Source organism: Notolepis coatsorum, assembly GCF_963971535.1.
Source record: "Notolepis coatsorum genome assembly, chromosome: 7".
In the NCBI taxonomy this organism is placed as follows: Eukaryota; Metazoa; Chordata; class Actinopteri; order Aulopiformes; family Paralepididae; genus Notolepis; species Notolepis coatsorum.
Window position 1 is genome coordinate 26,726,898 of NC_140171.1, and position 17,050 is coordinate 26,743,947.

The 17,050-nt window shown below is 42.5% G+C and overlaps 1 protein-coding gene across 1 annotated transcript in view; it reads left to right on the top strand.

Annotated features, from left to right (window-relative positions):
- Positions 1-17,050, top strand: part of gucy1b1 (guanylate cyclase 1 soluble subunit beta 1) — a 45,531-nt gene that overhangs the window by 22,815 nt on the left and 5,666 nt on the right. Inside the window, exons 9-12 of the mRNA XM_084318071.1 lie at positions 5,376-5,573; positions 11,708-11,945; positions 14,192-14,332; positions 16,326-16,480. Coding sequence (XP_084174197.1) covers positions 5,376-5,573; positions 11,708-11,945; positions 14,192-14,332; positions 16,326-16,480 — 732 coding nt within the window. The remainder of the gene's footprint in view (positions 1-5,375; positions 5,574-11,707; positions 11,946-14,191; positions 14,333-16,325; positions 16,481-17,050) is intronic.

Here is a 17,050-nt window from a genome sequence, read left to right on the forward strand (position 1 = left end):
TCCACGGACACTGGTCAGCTCTCCATTCCCCGAACCAGACTGCGGACCCTCGGGGACAGAGCTTTCAGTGTGGCAGCTCCCACCCTCTGGAACTCCCTCCCAGCAGAACTCTGCAACGCCCCAACTCTGGACTCATTCAAAAAACTCCTCAAAACCCACCTTTTCAACTTGGCTTTTAACCCCTAATTTCTCACTTTGTATGTTGTGTCTGTCCACTATGTTTGTTACTTTTGTTATTCCCCCCCCCCCCTATGTAAAGTGACCTTGGGTCTTCTGAAAGGCAGTATATAAAACGAAGTTATTATTATTATTAGACAGAAATCCTAAAGGTCATCCAGAAGGGTAAAACTGGAAAAAGTCCTGGAAGTGATGGATTTACTTACAAATTCTACAGGGAGTTTAGATACCTAGTTACTCCCATCTTATGTAGAGTTTTTAATGAGATCCTACAAACAGGAAACTGGCCGGACACATGGAATTCGGCAATCATTACTGTTATACCTAAAGAAGGAAAAGACCTGACAGACTGTTCATCGTATAGACCAATATCCCTCTTAAATGTAGATCAAAAATTATTCACATCAATTATAGCAACCAGACTCTCACATATACTACCTAATATAATTAACCTGGACCAAACAGGATTTGTTAAAGATTGTCTCTTAAAACTTTGAGTGCCAACGACGAGATATCTCGTTTGTTCATGCCGATCGTTCAGTGCCAACGACGATAGATCTCGTTTTTTTTTATTAGCGATTTGAATTCATATTTCATCAATCTAGCCTCACGTTAGTGCTGCAAACTCTCTCTGAGCTCCATTGGGAAAATACCGCCCCCTATCGTCTCTCCCTGTGGTACTGCACCCCTTTGGAATGGATTGAATGAAACGCAAGGGAAGAAAAAAAATCCTGCTTCCTCATTTTACTTCTCAGGCAAGTCACCCGAGACGATCGAATCCATTGTGGAGCCCCAGAACAGCGTGGAATACATATTTCCAGTACCCAGCGTTGGATCAATAAACGCGATCGATATTTGGAATGGCAATCAGGAATTGGAATAATCTTTTTGGAGAACATCTGATCTGAGGTAAGGAATCTATTTGACCAGTCTTAGGATAATCAGAGCTTTTTTCACAGAGATATCAACGTGTGCCCTATGTGTGTGTGTGTGTGTGTGTGTGTGTGCTGATCAGGAAATGAGATAATCGATTTTTCAGCCCGCTTATATAGCGTGCATAAGTACATACTATCGATAATCTAGCGTTTATTTTAAAACGATTCATAAATAGGCCGAAAAATTTCAACGTTTTTTGTGTATTCCAGAATATTCCAGTAAAGGGCGTTTATCACAGAATCTTTATATTTTCCTGAAACTTTCAGAAAACTAGTGTTTTTCAAAATGGTATAAAACGGAAATGAACCGATTAAAAAACAATCTGTTTCAACAATCTTGATTGCAAACAAGTCATTGATAAGCGACGGCCAGATTAGACACATAGCCATAATTTAAGATGTAGTTTATGCGTTCGCAAATATGAGAGCGCTATCATTGAAGTGGGTGGTGGCACTCAAGCACTAAATCGTGCGCCCCCTGCTGGCACTGAAAGTGTTAAGCGATAATGTGCAACGTACTCTTAACATCATTGATTATGCAGTACAAACAAAGCAACAAATGTTGACATCGATGTTAGATGCTGAAAAAGTGTTTGATCGGGTGTCATGGCCCTTCATATTCGGAGTATGTGAGAATTTTTATTAAATTGATTAAGGGAATATATAAAGAACCTAACGTAAGAGTGAATGGGACACTCTCTACAAGCTTTATTTTAAAAAGGGGGACAAGACAGGCGGTCAGGTGGCGTAACGGAGATTGCGTTCGTCACCAACCCCGGAGACGCTGGATTCGCCTGTTCGAATCTAGCTCACAGCTCCGGGGTTGTCACCAGCTTGGCTGGCCGTTCACACTAATACAATTGGCAGTATTAGAGGGTGGGAGAAGCTGGCGGGGTGGGTCCGGGTCGTTGTAAACAGCGACTCCTACAGTTTGGTCGGGCGCCTGCTAAGCGCGGATAGGATCTAAGTGGGATAGTGTGATCCTTCCACACGCTACGCCCTCTCAGTGAGAATCCGCGCTGCCAGGTGAAAAGAAGCGGTTGATTGGCTAGACGTGTGTCGGAGGAAGCACGTGATAGCCTCCACTCTCCCAGACCGACTGTGGGGGGTAAGTGCGCAGCGACCAGGAAGGGGATTGGGAATTGGCATAATGACTAACATTGGGATGGGAGAAAATCGGAGGAAAAAGGAGGGGGAAAAAGATATAAAAAAAAAGACAAGACAAGACAAGGGGACCCATTATCGCCCCAAATATTTGCTTTATGCATAAAACCCTTAGCCGAAAGCATAAGGAAATATAAGAGGATAAAAGGTCTAACAAAGGAAGATGAACATAAACTAGCACTGTATGCGAACAACATCATAGTGTATCATACAGATATATATAGTTCACTACCAGGGTTAATAGATGAAATTACAAACTATAGGGCTCTCTCTGGATATAAGCTTAATTTAAATAAAACTGAAGCTATGGAAATAGGTGGCCACTTGGAGAAAAACTTCACAAAACAGTTTAACTTTAAATGGGACCAGAACAAAGTGAGATATCTGGGAATAACTATACCTAATAACCTAGACCATCTACATCAGTGCTATTATGGAAATTTGGAGAACTCTGTAAAGGAGGATCTGAATAGGTGGAACATTTTACCTCTCACTTTATTTGAAAAAAATTATATTATTAAAATGAACATCTTGCCACGTTTTCTATTTTTAAAGCTTTTTTGAAAATAGAATTGAAAACCGATACCGATATTTTCCGATATCACATTTTAATGCTGATATCGGCCGATAATATCGGACATCCCTAGTATGTACACATGGATGTGTGCCTATGTATATGTGTGTGTTTCTGCAGCTTTCTCCAGAACGTGATCTATAGCCCCAAATGCATTATATTGATGATGCAATACAGTTTTATGGCAATCAGCGCGATATAAAAAATTCCAACTAGACGTACTTCTAGAAGTTACTACACGTCATCTGATGTTGACCGGATGGGCTAGGGGGCGTTTATAATTCCGTGGGCAGCGTTATACCAATCATCTAATGTGGGTCAAATGTTGATAATAGCAGTTAGTATCGAAGACGGTAACGTTACACGCTGAAACTCACCCCAGTCTCCGCGCGCCGTTGGGCGATCATCGTCGAGTTGAAATCTTATCATTATGGGATGTAAATTTACCCGGTCCATCTCCAGCTTGTATAATGGTATATACGTCCAAATCATGTTGTTTATCGAGTTATTGGCAATCGATCACTGTGTAGTGTGACGAGCCAGAGTCGCGGGACCTATAGCGAGCGCCGGAAGTACTACGGTCGTCTAGGACAACCTCTATTCAACATCCTGTTTGGCGATTGCGCCGATCGGCCACCAGATGGCGCTCCTGAACCGCCAGAGAGCTCAGTGGGTCCTGCTGGTGGATCTCAGGCCAGCGGAGGGGACATTATGAATCCGATCGCAGATTTTTGAAATATTGATATAAGGACGCTGTACAGCGTCCCCCGGCAACTTGAGCATGGCCAGCAATGACGTGAAAAGACGTTTCATGGCAGTCAAAGTGTTAAGTACAATTTCGAGCTACTTGTACTTTACATGTGTATTGTCATTTTAGGGAACTTTATACTTTCACTCCACTACATTTCAAAGGGAATATTGTACTTTTTACGTGTATGAAGATGATATACTTTCACATTTGAAGCCTGTCAACTTCAAGAGGACGTAATCAGAGCAGCATAACTGGATCACATACCACTTTAACTGTAACATAACCTTTAATCAGAGCAGCATAACTGGACAACATACCACTTTAACATAACCTTTAATCAGAGCAGCATAACTGGACAACATACCACTTTAACATAACCTTTAATCAGAGCAGCATAACTGGACAACATACCACTTTAACACAACCTTTAATCAGAGCAGCATAACTGGACCACATACCACTTTAACCACTTCAGAGGTCAATGGGTTGAATGTTCCCAAGCACTGGAATAGACAAACATAATGTAGAATGCATTATTTTACTTTAGATACTTAAGTACATTCAATAGCAAATAGTTCTCTACTTTTACTTAAGTATAATTTGAATGGAGGACTTTTACCAGAGTACTCATTTATCTCGGTATTTCTACTTTCACTTAAGTAAAGGAACTGTGTACTTCTTCTACCACTGCTTGCACCTCAAAGGGTTAATCTGATAATGTACTGTAGGCCCTTCTTGTCACAATATAGAAGCGCTATTGGGCGAACCTTTCTTTACCATCACTTTTTTTGTGTCTGTACTAAGAAAACAACAACAAACATTAACATTTTAAGTATCCTTCGTTACATAAAAAAATATATATATATATGTAATGGGCACAGCTACCCTTACACTTGTGTGGTTAGTGGTAGTCATTAGTTAAATGAGCACTACCAACACTGTTTACAATACATGTTAAGGTGCAACAACCTAGAGACCAAGGGACCATCCATCTAGCTCAGATACTGTATGTCTCTCCTCTTGCATTCCATATACTGAAATCTCTTTGTGGCTTTCATAAAGAGACAAACAAAAACATTATAATATCTAGGCTCATTGAACCCCCCCCCAACAGAGGTAGAAATAAGCGTGTCTCTATTTGTAAATTGTTTTTCAATCCCCCACCACCACCACTGCCACTCCATATGTTCAGATTGCTCTGTGTGTAGCCGACATAATGACACCTCGCTGCTGTCCTGTAGAGGGCCTGTAGTCTACATTGTGCTGGCAGGTAATTTGAGGCTGAATTGTATCGCTTCCTCCAGTGCCTCCATTAGCTTCCCTGCTCTCTGCATAACCAATCAAACATACCAGAGGGACACTGTACGCATGCACACAGGGGTTAAGGAGACCCCCTGGGCCCTTATTCACAAAGCCTCCTGATCTCGGGTCAGTGACCAGGACCACTGTTTATGACCTTATTCGATCTAACAGACTGAAGCGGACTCTGAATCAGTACTGCCACTTTGTGAGTGTCGGCGGCAGGGGTCTTCAATAATGTCACAACGCATTGCTCTCGGACTGACGATAACATCATTAAATGAAACGCTGCCACTGCAAACCCACTTACCTCCATATTACAAAAGCCAGGTGATGGAATACATCACCATGCTGCTGCAGCTTCTCACAAATTAGACTCCCAAGTCGGATTACGAGCGGTAACGTTCGGTAATGTCACATTTTAACTAACTATGAAATAAGCCTCGTCTCTCTGCCTTTTTATGTTTCCGTTCAGCGTCATGAACCTGGACGACCTCACGCGGAGAGGCCTTTACCTGAGCGACATACCGCTGCACGACGCCACGCGTGACCTGGTGCTGCTGGGAGAGCAGTTCAGAGAGGAGTACAAGCTGACCCAGGAGCTGGAGATCCTGACGGACCGTCTGCAGCACACGCTCCGAGCGCTGGAGGACGAGAAGAAGAAGACAGATAGGTTGGACCGTTTGTCATCTCTGTCTGAATTGAGTTTTAATAGGCAATGGGGGCCTCTCCGTGACATTTATATTACATTGTATTAGATTATATCAAGTCAGTATAGGAAAATAAATCGAATAATACATTGTGTTGACAATACATTGTATACAGATGAGCCACTGTCAAACGGACTCTGGCTATACGATTTCCTTGACCCCAGCTCTAGGAAACAAAGAGGCTGATGAAAATGGTTTGTGAATGTATTTTGTACATCATCATGTCGATATATATTGACTATTTAGTGCAATTTATGTTTGAATAAGATTAGGTCAAAACCTAGTATATGTCTGGACTATATGGTCAGTGTTCAGAATTGTGGCCAATTTGGCGGCTGGGTGGCGCAGCAGACATTGCCCTCGTCACCAACGCAAGAGACACCGGGTTCGACTCCAGCTGTCTGCGTTGCCTCCGGCTTGGGCCAGTCGTCATACTAACTCAATTGGCAGAGCCAGCGGGTGGAAGTCGATGGGTGGTCATCTGGACGTTGTGGACAGCGACTCCTACAGGTCGGTTGGGGACGCCTGCACAGCAGAGACAGGAAATGGCGGGGGTAGTGTGAGCCTCCCACACGTTACACCTCGCCAATGAGAGTCCGCGCTGGCAGGTGAAAAGATGTGACAGGCTGCCTCCTCGTGTATCGGAGGCGACACGTGATGCAAGGCTTCTATCCTCCCTAAAACCGGCCAGTGGGGGGCATATGCGAGCAACGTTCAAGACAGGGGAGGGGAGAATTGGCACAGCGGGTAATTGGGATGGGAGAAAAATAGAAAAAGAGGAGAAAAAGTGGAGGAAAAAAAACAAAAAAAAGGAATTGTGGCCAATTCCACTTCAGTGTTTACCAGTGACATCATTAGACGGTCACCTGATCTAGCCGCCCAATCGTGTAACTTCATCACTCAGGCGACAGACATTTGCGTTAGTGAGCAGCTGCTGCAGCCGCGAGTGACATTTAGTGACATTGCCAGTCACTGAGGTGCTTCACATCTAAAAACTAGGAATCATTATAACTGATTTACTTATGGAGATTGATATTCTTAATGGTTGGCAGATATGTCTGATGAGATTTAATTAACTATGATCATAGAGCGATTAGTCTATTGTAGCCAACTATATTGTAGCCGGCTGTTGATGGGATCTGTGGAAATGTTTCCACCTGGCAGGATAATTATTGTTAGCAGCTTTAATCAGCAGGCATATTCTCAACCAAATTTTTTACGACAGATGTCGTTGCCAGATGTATTCCACACTCTGTGTAACAGTGGATGAAAAACAGTAAAAGAACCTCTTCCACCACTATCTCTGACTGTGACACATAATACTAGGTGCTACAGTACACACACACACACACACACACACACACACACACACACACACACACACACACACACACGCACACGCACACGCACACGCACACACACACACAGTGCCCGACAGCCCCCCCCTCCTCCTACTCACAGCGCTGACTGCTAACTTCTTCTCCTTCTGCACACAAAGAGCCGATAGCTTTCTCTCTAAAAATAGCAGTGTTTTGGTGTTAGAGAGGACGCCTCAGGCGGCACTAAATTCACGTGACCTGTGACGTGGTCCCAAAACTCTGACAATGTTTGTGCCAGTTAGATGTCTAATGTTTGGCCGGTTGGACGTCTGATGTTTGGCTGGTCGAGGACTATGAGGCTCTGATCTAGCGCAACAGGTTTGCAACTGCAAAGCCCATCTGTAAGCGCGGCCAAAAATATGACTCCTGTAAGCAATGACATAGCCTTTCACTTCTATCCAAATATAGCAATGTTTACAATGCAGACGGCCCATATATTGTACTGACACTTGTCCAGCTTTCTCTCCCCCAGTAGGCTACCTCATCTAATTCACTTTATTTTTACAGTACAGTTTTTACTGTAAATCTAGTACAGTGATTAGAAGTTAGACAAGTACAGAAAATGAATTGCTGGTATGCTATGATTCTACCGTGGGCTTGCTATGATAAATGTGACATGGCACTGCTGTGATTTATCTTGAATCTACCTTTTTCATTTTGGAAATGTTCCTGGGAGTCTATGGGCAAGTTATGGTTGTTTGTTTTTCTCACATGGGAGGCAAGTGCCTTTACCTCAAGACTACAGAGACACACTGTTCTGATAGCCTCGCCCAAACCCTAACCACACTGTTAGCTTAAACAGTGCTTCTCAAACTTTTTCTGTCAGGCCCCCCTTTGGCGGACCAAAATATTTTGGCCCCCCCCCCCCCTCGCCCCAACAAAATAGTCATGAAATGGGCCATGTTTAAATTTATTGAAATAACACCAATATCGTGACCTTTCAAATTGGCCCTATATTTTGTTTTCAGAGCTGTCATGGATGAAAAGCCAGCTTCACACAGATACTGTATGTGGTGCTGAATGGTATCAACACCTTAACTGCTGCATCATGAGATACTTGGTGCAAATATGAGAGCTCTGTCATTGAAGTGGGTGGTGGCAGCTTACTAACAGTAGCGATTTTTATTGTTTTGTCATGACCAAACATAATCCCAACATAGATAGGAGGTGTACTGTATGTCAAATGTCGGTCATGTGGTGGAAGTGTTTAGTACAGTCACACAACAGAACACCGCTGTAGTACAGTCACACAACAGAACACCGCTGGTTCGACCAGCGCTTTTGCCGCGTCTCTCTTTGCGCGAGGGCGTGTGCTAGTGGATTGATTGATTGGCCGTGCGGCCAATCAGAGAAACGCTGAACGAAAAGCTGAACACAAGTTGGTTGCCTTTAATATTCACGCTGGTGGGCCATGAGATGAGATACTTAGTACTCAGCACCACACTCTGAAACTAGCTCTATCAGATGAGATTTCAAAGAGTTCTTCCAAGAGTTTGGATGGAGATGTGTCAGGAAGCTTTGTCTCAATGTTGTCTGTAAATGTTTTTTTTATCCAGAGTAACTTGGTGATCCTTTTCTGTGTTTTATTAAATAATGATTTTCAGATTTTGAGAAATGGTATTTTCATGGAGAACAGTGCAGCTGCAACAGATAGCACTTTAGTAAAAAAGACGTTTTTTTTTTTTTTTTTTTTATAAATCTCAAGGCCCCCCCTGTCATGCCTCTGGCTTAAACTAACCATAACCGTTGAACCCTAACCTTAACCTTAACCATAACTTCATATCTTAACCATAACCGGTAAGCAAATGTTAAAACTAACCTTAACTGTAAACATAATCACAGTATTGCTGTATTTGTATTTGAGAGCAGTCTCCTGCGACCACAATCATTGATGCTTTAACTCCCAGTAGCTGTGTTTGGTTTGGACTTTTGCCAATACAAAACGTAAATACATTACTTATACAACGCATACATTAAATATATGACTTATTCCCTGCGGTCGATTCATACTTTATTTACGTTTTCCGATGAGACCGACCCATACCGTTCCAGTCAAGGCCACAGGACCGTAGGACCACCGTGGGTCACATTCTGTCAGCAGACCCAAGTCGATATTTACTAAGAGAAAATTCTAGAACCCCTGTGGTCGTGACGGCTGACTGGGATCTGACTCCGGCTTCCCCCTAAAGGGTCTGTCATAGCAATTTGGCACAGCGGCAGGAGCTGCCTGAAGAGGCGCACAGAGGTGGAACCCGCTCTGCCTCTATTAAGTGTTCTGTAACAGGCCTCGTCACACGGAGGTGGAACCTCTCCCTCTATTAAGTGTTCTGTAACAGCCTCGTCTTCACGGAGGTGGAACCTCTCCCTCTATTAAGTGTTCTGTAACAGGCCTCGTCACACGGAGGTGGAACCTCTCCCTCTATTAAGTGTTCTGTAACAGCCTCATCTTCACGGAGGTGGAACCTCTACCTCTATTAAGTGTTCTGTAACAGCCTCATCTTCACGGAGGTGGAACCTCTCCCTCTATTAAGTGTTCTGTAACAGGCCTCGTCACACGGAGGTGGAACCTCTCCCTCTATTAAGTGTTCTGTAACAGGCCTCGTCACACGGAGGTGGAACCTCTGCCTCTATTAAGTGTTCTGTAACAGGCCTCGTCACACGGAGGTGGAACCTCTCCCTCTATTAAGTGTTCTGTAACAGGCCTCGTCTTCACGGAGGTGGAACCTCTGCCTCTATTAAGTGTTCTGTAACAGGCCTCATCACACGGAGGTGGAACCTCTCCCTCTATTAAGTGTTCTGTAACAGGCCTCATCACACGGAGGTGGAACCTCTCCCTCTATTAAGTGTTCTGTAACAGGCCTCGTCACACGGAGGTGGAACCTCTCCCTCTATTAAGTGTTCTGTAACAGGCCTCGTCACATGGAGGTGGAACCTCTCCCTCTATTAAGTGTTCTGTAACAGGCCTCGTCACACGGAGGTGGAACCTCTCCCTCTATTAAGTGTTCTGTAACAGGCCTCGTCACACGGAGGTGGAACGCGCTCTGCCTCTATTAAGTGTTCTGTAACAGGCCTCGTCTTCTCACAGGAAAACACTGCTGGATGCCATTATTATTCCCCTCGCCGTCCTCTGAGATGACTCCGGCTCAGAGCATTGATTAGAAGTCAGGGACCCTTTCTAAAAATGTAAGGCCAGCGCTGCACAGTGATTGCTCTCCTGTTGGCTTTAAGAGGTTCACGAGGACACGTTCACCGCTTGATGAAGGTGCACAAATGCCTACGTGCCGTTTTCAAGTTGATACTGTGTTGCTTTTCTTAATAGTCAACTGTGACCATATGTATGTATGTATGTATGTATGTATGTATGTATGTATGTATGTATGTATGTATGTATGTATGTATGTATGTATGTATGTATGTATGTATGTATGTATGTATGTATGTGTGTGTGTGTGTGTGTGTGTGTGTGTGTGTGTGTGTGTGTGTGTGTGTGTGTGTGTGTGTGTGTGTGTGTGTGTGTGTGTGTGTGTGTGTGTGTGTGTGTGTGTGTGTGTGTGTGTGTGTGTGTGTGTGTGTGTGTGTGTGTGTGTGTATGTATGTATGTATGTATGCATGCATGCATGCATGCATGCATGCATGCATGTATGTATGTATGTATGTATGTATGTATGTATGTATGTATGTACCGGTATGTATGTATATATGTATGTATGTATGTATGTATGTATGTATGTATGTATGTATGTATGTATGTATGTATGTATGTATGTATGTATGTATGTATGTATGTATGTATGTATGTGTGTGTGTGTGTGTGTGTGTGTATGTATGTATGTATGTATGTATGTATGTATGTATGTATGTATGTATGTATGTATGTATGTATGTATGTATGTATGTATGTATGTATGTATGTATGTATGTATGTATGTATGTATGTACTGTATGTATGTATGTATGTATGTATGTATGTATGTATGTATGTATGTATGTATGTATGTATGTATGTATGTATGTATGTATGTATGTATGTATGTATGTATGTATGTATGTACTGTATGTGTGTGTGTGTGTGTGTGTGTGTGTGTGTGTGTGTGTGTGTGTGTGTGTGTGTGTGTGTGTGTGTGTGTGTGTGTGTGTGTGTGTGTGTGTGTGTGTGTGTGTGTGTGTGTGTGTGTGTGTGTGTGTGTGTGTATGTATGTCTGTACGGTAACATGTCTCATTTTCGCTTCACTCTATTAGTCTATTTGATGCATCATTTAAGACATTTTGCTTTTGACCGGCAGCCATGATCCCAACAGTTGCCATAGGAACAGCACCCTCCCAATCTGAGAACAGCTTGTGTGAAGAAGAAGAAGAAGAAGAAGAAGAAGAAGAAGAAGAAGAAGAAGAAGAAGAAGAAGAAGAAGAAGAAGAAGAAGAAGAAGAAGAAGAAGAAGAAGAAGAAGAAGAAGAAGAAGAAGAAGAAGAAGAAGAAGAAGAAGAAGAAGAAGAAGAAGAAGAAGAAGAAGAAGAAGAAGAAGAAGAAGAAGAATTATTATTATTATTTACCAAAAGGTGTCTGGTGTTGTACACCAAATAAACATGCCATTCCAATACTCCCAGTGTAGAGAAGTGCAGACAGTATAGACAGCCCTGGGTTAGTCAAGTACACAAAACTCTACAAGCTGTCACAATAATTTATCTCAAAATATCCATCGTCTTCTCTGCTCCTTCCTCAGGTTGCTGTATTCCGTCCTGCCCCCTTCCGTCGCCAACGAGCTGCGGCACAAGCGCCCCGTGCCGGCCAAGCGCTACGGGAACGTGACCATCCTCTTCAGCGGCATCGTGGGCTTCAACGCGTTCTGCAGCAAACACGCGTCGGCAGAGGGGGCCATCAAGATAGTCAACCTGCTCAACGACGTTTACACCAGGTTTGACATCTTGACGGACTCCCGGAAGAACCCTTACGTTTACAAGGTTGGAAAAAAGCGTTGAACGTTGTCTCTGAGAATGTTGCAAATGTCTCTGTGTGTATATGCAAAAATTAAGCAGCATTGTACGACTTGACGCATTGACAGCAAATGTGGATTTATAACAGATGCTGTGTTGTCTAATTTATGTCAATAGCATGATATTGGCAAAAAAAAATCCTTTTCCAGACAATTCTGAAAGACCTTGGCATACTGTAATCATGATCCTATAATTGCCATAATCTTCATAGACATCAAAGCCCCTCAAAACATCCCTAAAATTAGTTTTTGATTGATTGATTGATTGATTGATTGATTGATTGATTGATTTAAGTTTATTTCAAATATGTAACATAACAAACAAACCTCAAGTACAGATATAGCCTTAAGCCGTTCAAATAATAAATGTATATAAATATATATATAACAAAGAACAAACAAAAAGGTCAAACTCAATTGAAATTTTTTAAACATTTTTGACAATTACATATATTTGACTAAATAGGCCCTTTCAGTGTGTATTTGATCAGGGTTGTGGTAGAATCCCAACAGCATGTATACTTGGAGTCTTGCTACTGTAGCACTCACAATGAGACCAGAGAGAACACAGTGTGGGTGAGAATTGATTGGAAATAGGTGGGTTACTGCGGATAAGGTCACTTCCAAGAGCCCCAGTGATCACTATGTTAATTTATTTATAATGGATGACTGCACTTAACCCGTTAGAATCGTTCCACAACCCAAATCCACAGCTTGAGGAAAAACACTTAAATCCGTTAATCTCATAGTTGATTAATAGTCGAACAGTAGCAATTTGAACATATGTACAACCAGTAACCTTCTGGAATGATTTGTAAGTATTTCAAAGAATTTGAATCGGTTGATTAAGGTGTTTCTCCATATGTAGCCGTAAGTTACAAACAAAATGTAGTTTTTCTGAGGGACTACATCGTTTTATAGTCTTCATGCAGCAGCTTTACACTCTAGGCTTTCAGACAAGAATGCACTTTAAGAAGTCAAACAAACGGACCTGACCACTTCCATGGGACGGCTTTCAGGCACTAGGTCACCAAAAGAAGTAATATTTACTCTACACGCTCAATGACTAGGTGGTCCCAGGTTTTAACTGGCCCCTAAGAGGCGCTGGATGTCTTTAAGCTGACGTAAGTGTTTAAGTGTTTGTCTCAATATATTTCACCTTGCGTGTGTTGTTACACAACGGAGCCGCGTGATGATTTCACATGAGCCAGAAGCAACGCGAAGCAAATAAACAAAACCAAAGTGCAGCAGTGTCAATTTGCAATGTAAACCAACAATTGGGAGACATTTGTCTCTGCTGGAGATATCCTCGACATTTTGTGTTGCCAAACTATGTGAGCGGCAGAATAATGAGTCGGGTCAGTTGGGGTTGACTGGGCTCACAACAGGACATGTTGTCTTTGTTAACTCTGTCCTTCACAGGCAAATGCGTGTGGAGAAACGAGAATGGAACAATTTGACAGCTAGCACAATAGAATGCCACACATTGGGCCGTATTCCTTATGTTCTTACGCCACAAATGTGGTCTTACACACTATAGGAGTTGTATAGCCCTATTTGTAACTCCTTGCACCCCGACATCTATTGTGGACCTCCTAACATTAATGTCTTTGCAAGCCTGGGTGATCACCAGTTACAAGAGGTACACAATAGATGTCAGGAGCAAGGAGTTACAAATAGCTATCAAGCTTTGCTTCCTGTCTGTAAGACTAAATTGAGTGCTAAAGAAACTCCTACTATACTGTATTGCTTTGCCTCTGTGACTCTCTAATCAGAGTCACAACCCCATAGTGTCCTTAAGCCTTAGACCGCCGTTTCAGTATGGTGAGTAAGAACAAATTATGCGTGAGGACATTTCATGAATGAAGCACATTGTCTCCGGTTTCCACCGGCGACTAAAAACACAAGTCTTTAAACTATATCTAAACGTCTTTTTTTTTTTTTTTTTAACAAGCCTTCTTACTGTCTTTTTACTATTATGTACCTTACTACTATGCTAACTACTGTATACTTATACTACTACCTATCATGCTGATATGTCTATACTACTATGTACCCTTCCTGCTGACTTGTTGTTCACAATTTGTAAGTCGCTTTGGATGAAAGCGTCAAGCCGAATGACTAAATGTAATGACAGCTTGTATGCAAACATGTGTTGACAAAATATGAGGGAGACGTGTCGACGTTTTCAACTAAATGGTTTTCTACCCACAGGTGGAGACGGTGGGTGATAAGTACATGACTGTGAGTGGCCTCCCTGAGCCCTGCACGCACCACGCCCAGTCTATCTGCCACCTGGCTCTCGATATGCTGGAGATCGCCGGCCAGGTCAAAGTGGACGATGAGCCTGTACAGGTGTGGATGTGGTGTAATCGTCCTTAGGACTTTTGTTGATTGTTCAACTTGACAACAAAAGCAAAAAACGTGAGCCAGCATTCTAGAACGGACTACATTTTATCTCCTCTGTCGGTTGTCAATATTTGCGAACACTGGAACAGGAAAAGAACTGTAGTCTGAGCTGTTTCCTAGCAACACATCAAACATTCACATACACACACACACACACGCACACACCCACACACACACACGCACGCACGCATGGTGCATGCACACACACACACACACACGCACGCACACGCACGCACACACACACACACACACACACACACTTAATAATAATAATAATACTTACTATACTGTATTGTATATGCTATTTGTAAATGCGTACTACACAGAGAAAGTGTTATTACATTTTTTTTTATGTCTGAGCTAGTAACAAGAAATAGTAAACAAGTAATGTAAAATAATTTATAAACAATTTAAATTCATCGAGAGTAACTGTAGGAATTATTTGATGACGAGTGATATGTCTGCGTGCTACTGAGTCCGTTTGCATCCTGGTGAACCTCAGAAGGCGTGACTTGGATGTAAAACAGTGCACTTTTGTGTAACCGAGCAGTCAGGAGTTTGCTATTGTATTAGTGACCGCTGAGGCTTCGCATTGGGGGAAAAAACGTGTCTGTTTAACAAAAGATTGTTTATTAGACACGTGGTGTGTTGGCTTAAGAGGAGCCCTGTTTGTCAGTAGACACAGACTCAAATCATCTCACCGTGCTGCTGAGGTTAAAAATAGCGCGGCGCCATTATCAGTCGTCCCAAACACCGCAAGCTGCTGCTCACCGTCCGAGCTCCGGAGGTCCTGCGCCTTGTCAAATAACAATATAGATTACATGAGAGAGTATTTCTTTTGGAATGGTTTGTTTACGGTTACATATGTGTTAACTTGAAACATTACAATCTACATCTATTTATTCTGTCCATGCGCATGTAGATCTCTGGCAGAAGCGTTGACCTTAACAACCACCTACTGAAATGTTCCAAAACACAGCCGGCAGGAATGTACGGCAACGGACAACAGGGGCCCCTGTAAAGAGAAACATTTGGACGGATCGCAGCTCGGTTATCATGTCTCCTTCTATTTATCTCTGACCCTGCGCTGTGCAAATCATTTACACACTCCTTTGTTTACCTTTCACACGGTCTGATCCAATTGTTTGGAGGGGGGGGGGGGGGGGGGGTTTCGAAGTATAAACAGTTACACTAAACTACAGCTACGCACTCACGTGCCGCTTCGGTAATCCCCCCGCAAATGAACAGTACATGTGTTCTTCTGGACCGTAGGTTATCAGCGCTGTAACTATTATAACGTTGCTCGCAAAATTTTGAACCTTTTGAGCCAAGATCTAGGTGTTTCTACGCCTTATTGGCATATTCACGTGTCCGAAATACGTTAGGATTAGGGGCTGTGTGATATGGAAGAAATTAATAGCACAATAACAATAAAGATATTCATTCAAGCCTTTATTTATTCTCGAAAAGGACAATTGAGGTCACCCTCATTTTTAATGTCGTTGAGACTTAACGGACATTCCAATGCATACATAATGCAGTATGTGATCCCTGGTCACACGTGTGAAGCGTGAACTAAAGCAGCTTATGTTCTTCGCATTGAACCGCATGGTAATATAAAGTGTGATAACATCAAACCAGTTCACCTTTAAAATGATAACATTTCAGAATACATTTTGCAAGAGATTTAAGTTGATACAAGCTGGCTATCATTAATTTAGACAAGAGAATTTACCTATTTCAAATCCCGCCCTCTTTTCTTGATCCTCGTTGAAGCAATAGTTGTGATTGGAAGATCAAGAAAAGAGGGCGGGATTTGAGATAGGTCAATCATGTACCACAATATAACAAATGCCTGCCCAATATGATCCTATCAAAAATAGGGGCCTATATTGTGGTGACCATCATTTTTGTGGTGACCCTTCTCCTCCCTTCACAGATCACCATCGGCATCCATACAGGAGAGGTCGTGACCGGGGTCATAGGGCAGAGGATGCCCCGCTACTGCCTGTTTGGAAATACCGTCAACCTCACAAGCCGCACTGAAACGACGGGTGAAAAGGGGAAAATCAACGTCTCTGAATACACTTACCGGTGAGGACGAGGACCTCTCTGCGCGTCACGATGCCGGCAGAGAGCCTGTTCTGTTCTTGTGAAACAGTGATGTGGTTCAACCACTTGCAGTGGAGAGATGCGTGAGAGCGCTTCAGAACACCCCTCAGTACACGGGGATCCAGGCTTGATGTTAATAGCTATTCAATATCGCCCTGCGATGGTCACGGAAGAGATGGAAAGATGTATTGTAGTGAGACTCGTGATACAATACCATACTGATATTTGGTCCTCGATAGCGCTAATAGCACGATACACTGTATCTGCAATAATTGATCTGTTGCAAGAAATCTGATCTATGATAAATCATCATCTACGATATCTGTAACTGAAAAATTTAAAATACCCATAAAAAGGCAAAAAGCAGGAATTATGTGTTTGTTCACAGAATTGACATGAAAGCTTATCAGATTATTTAGTGCACATCACAAACTGGCCAAATGTATAACAAATTGCATAGTGTCTCTTTACACACTGACAGCAACTTAATTATTATTTACTATTAACTTTGTTAGCTTTGTTACCATCTGTAATACAAATATATATATACAT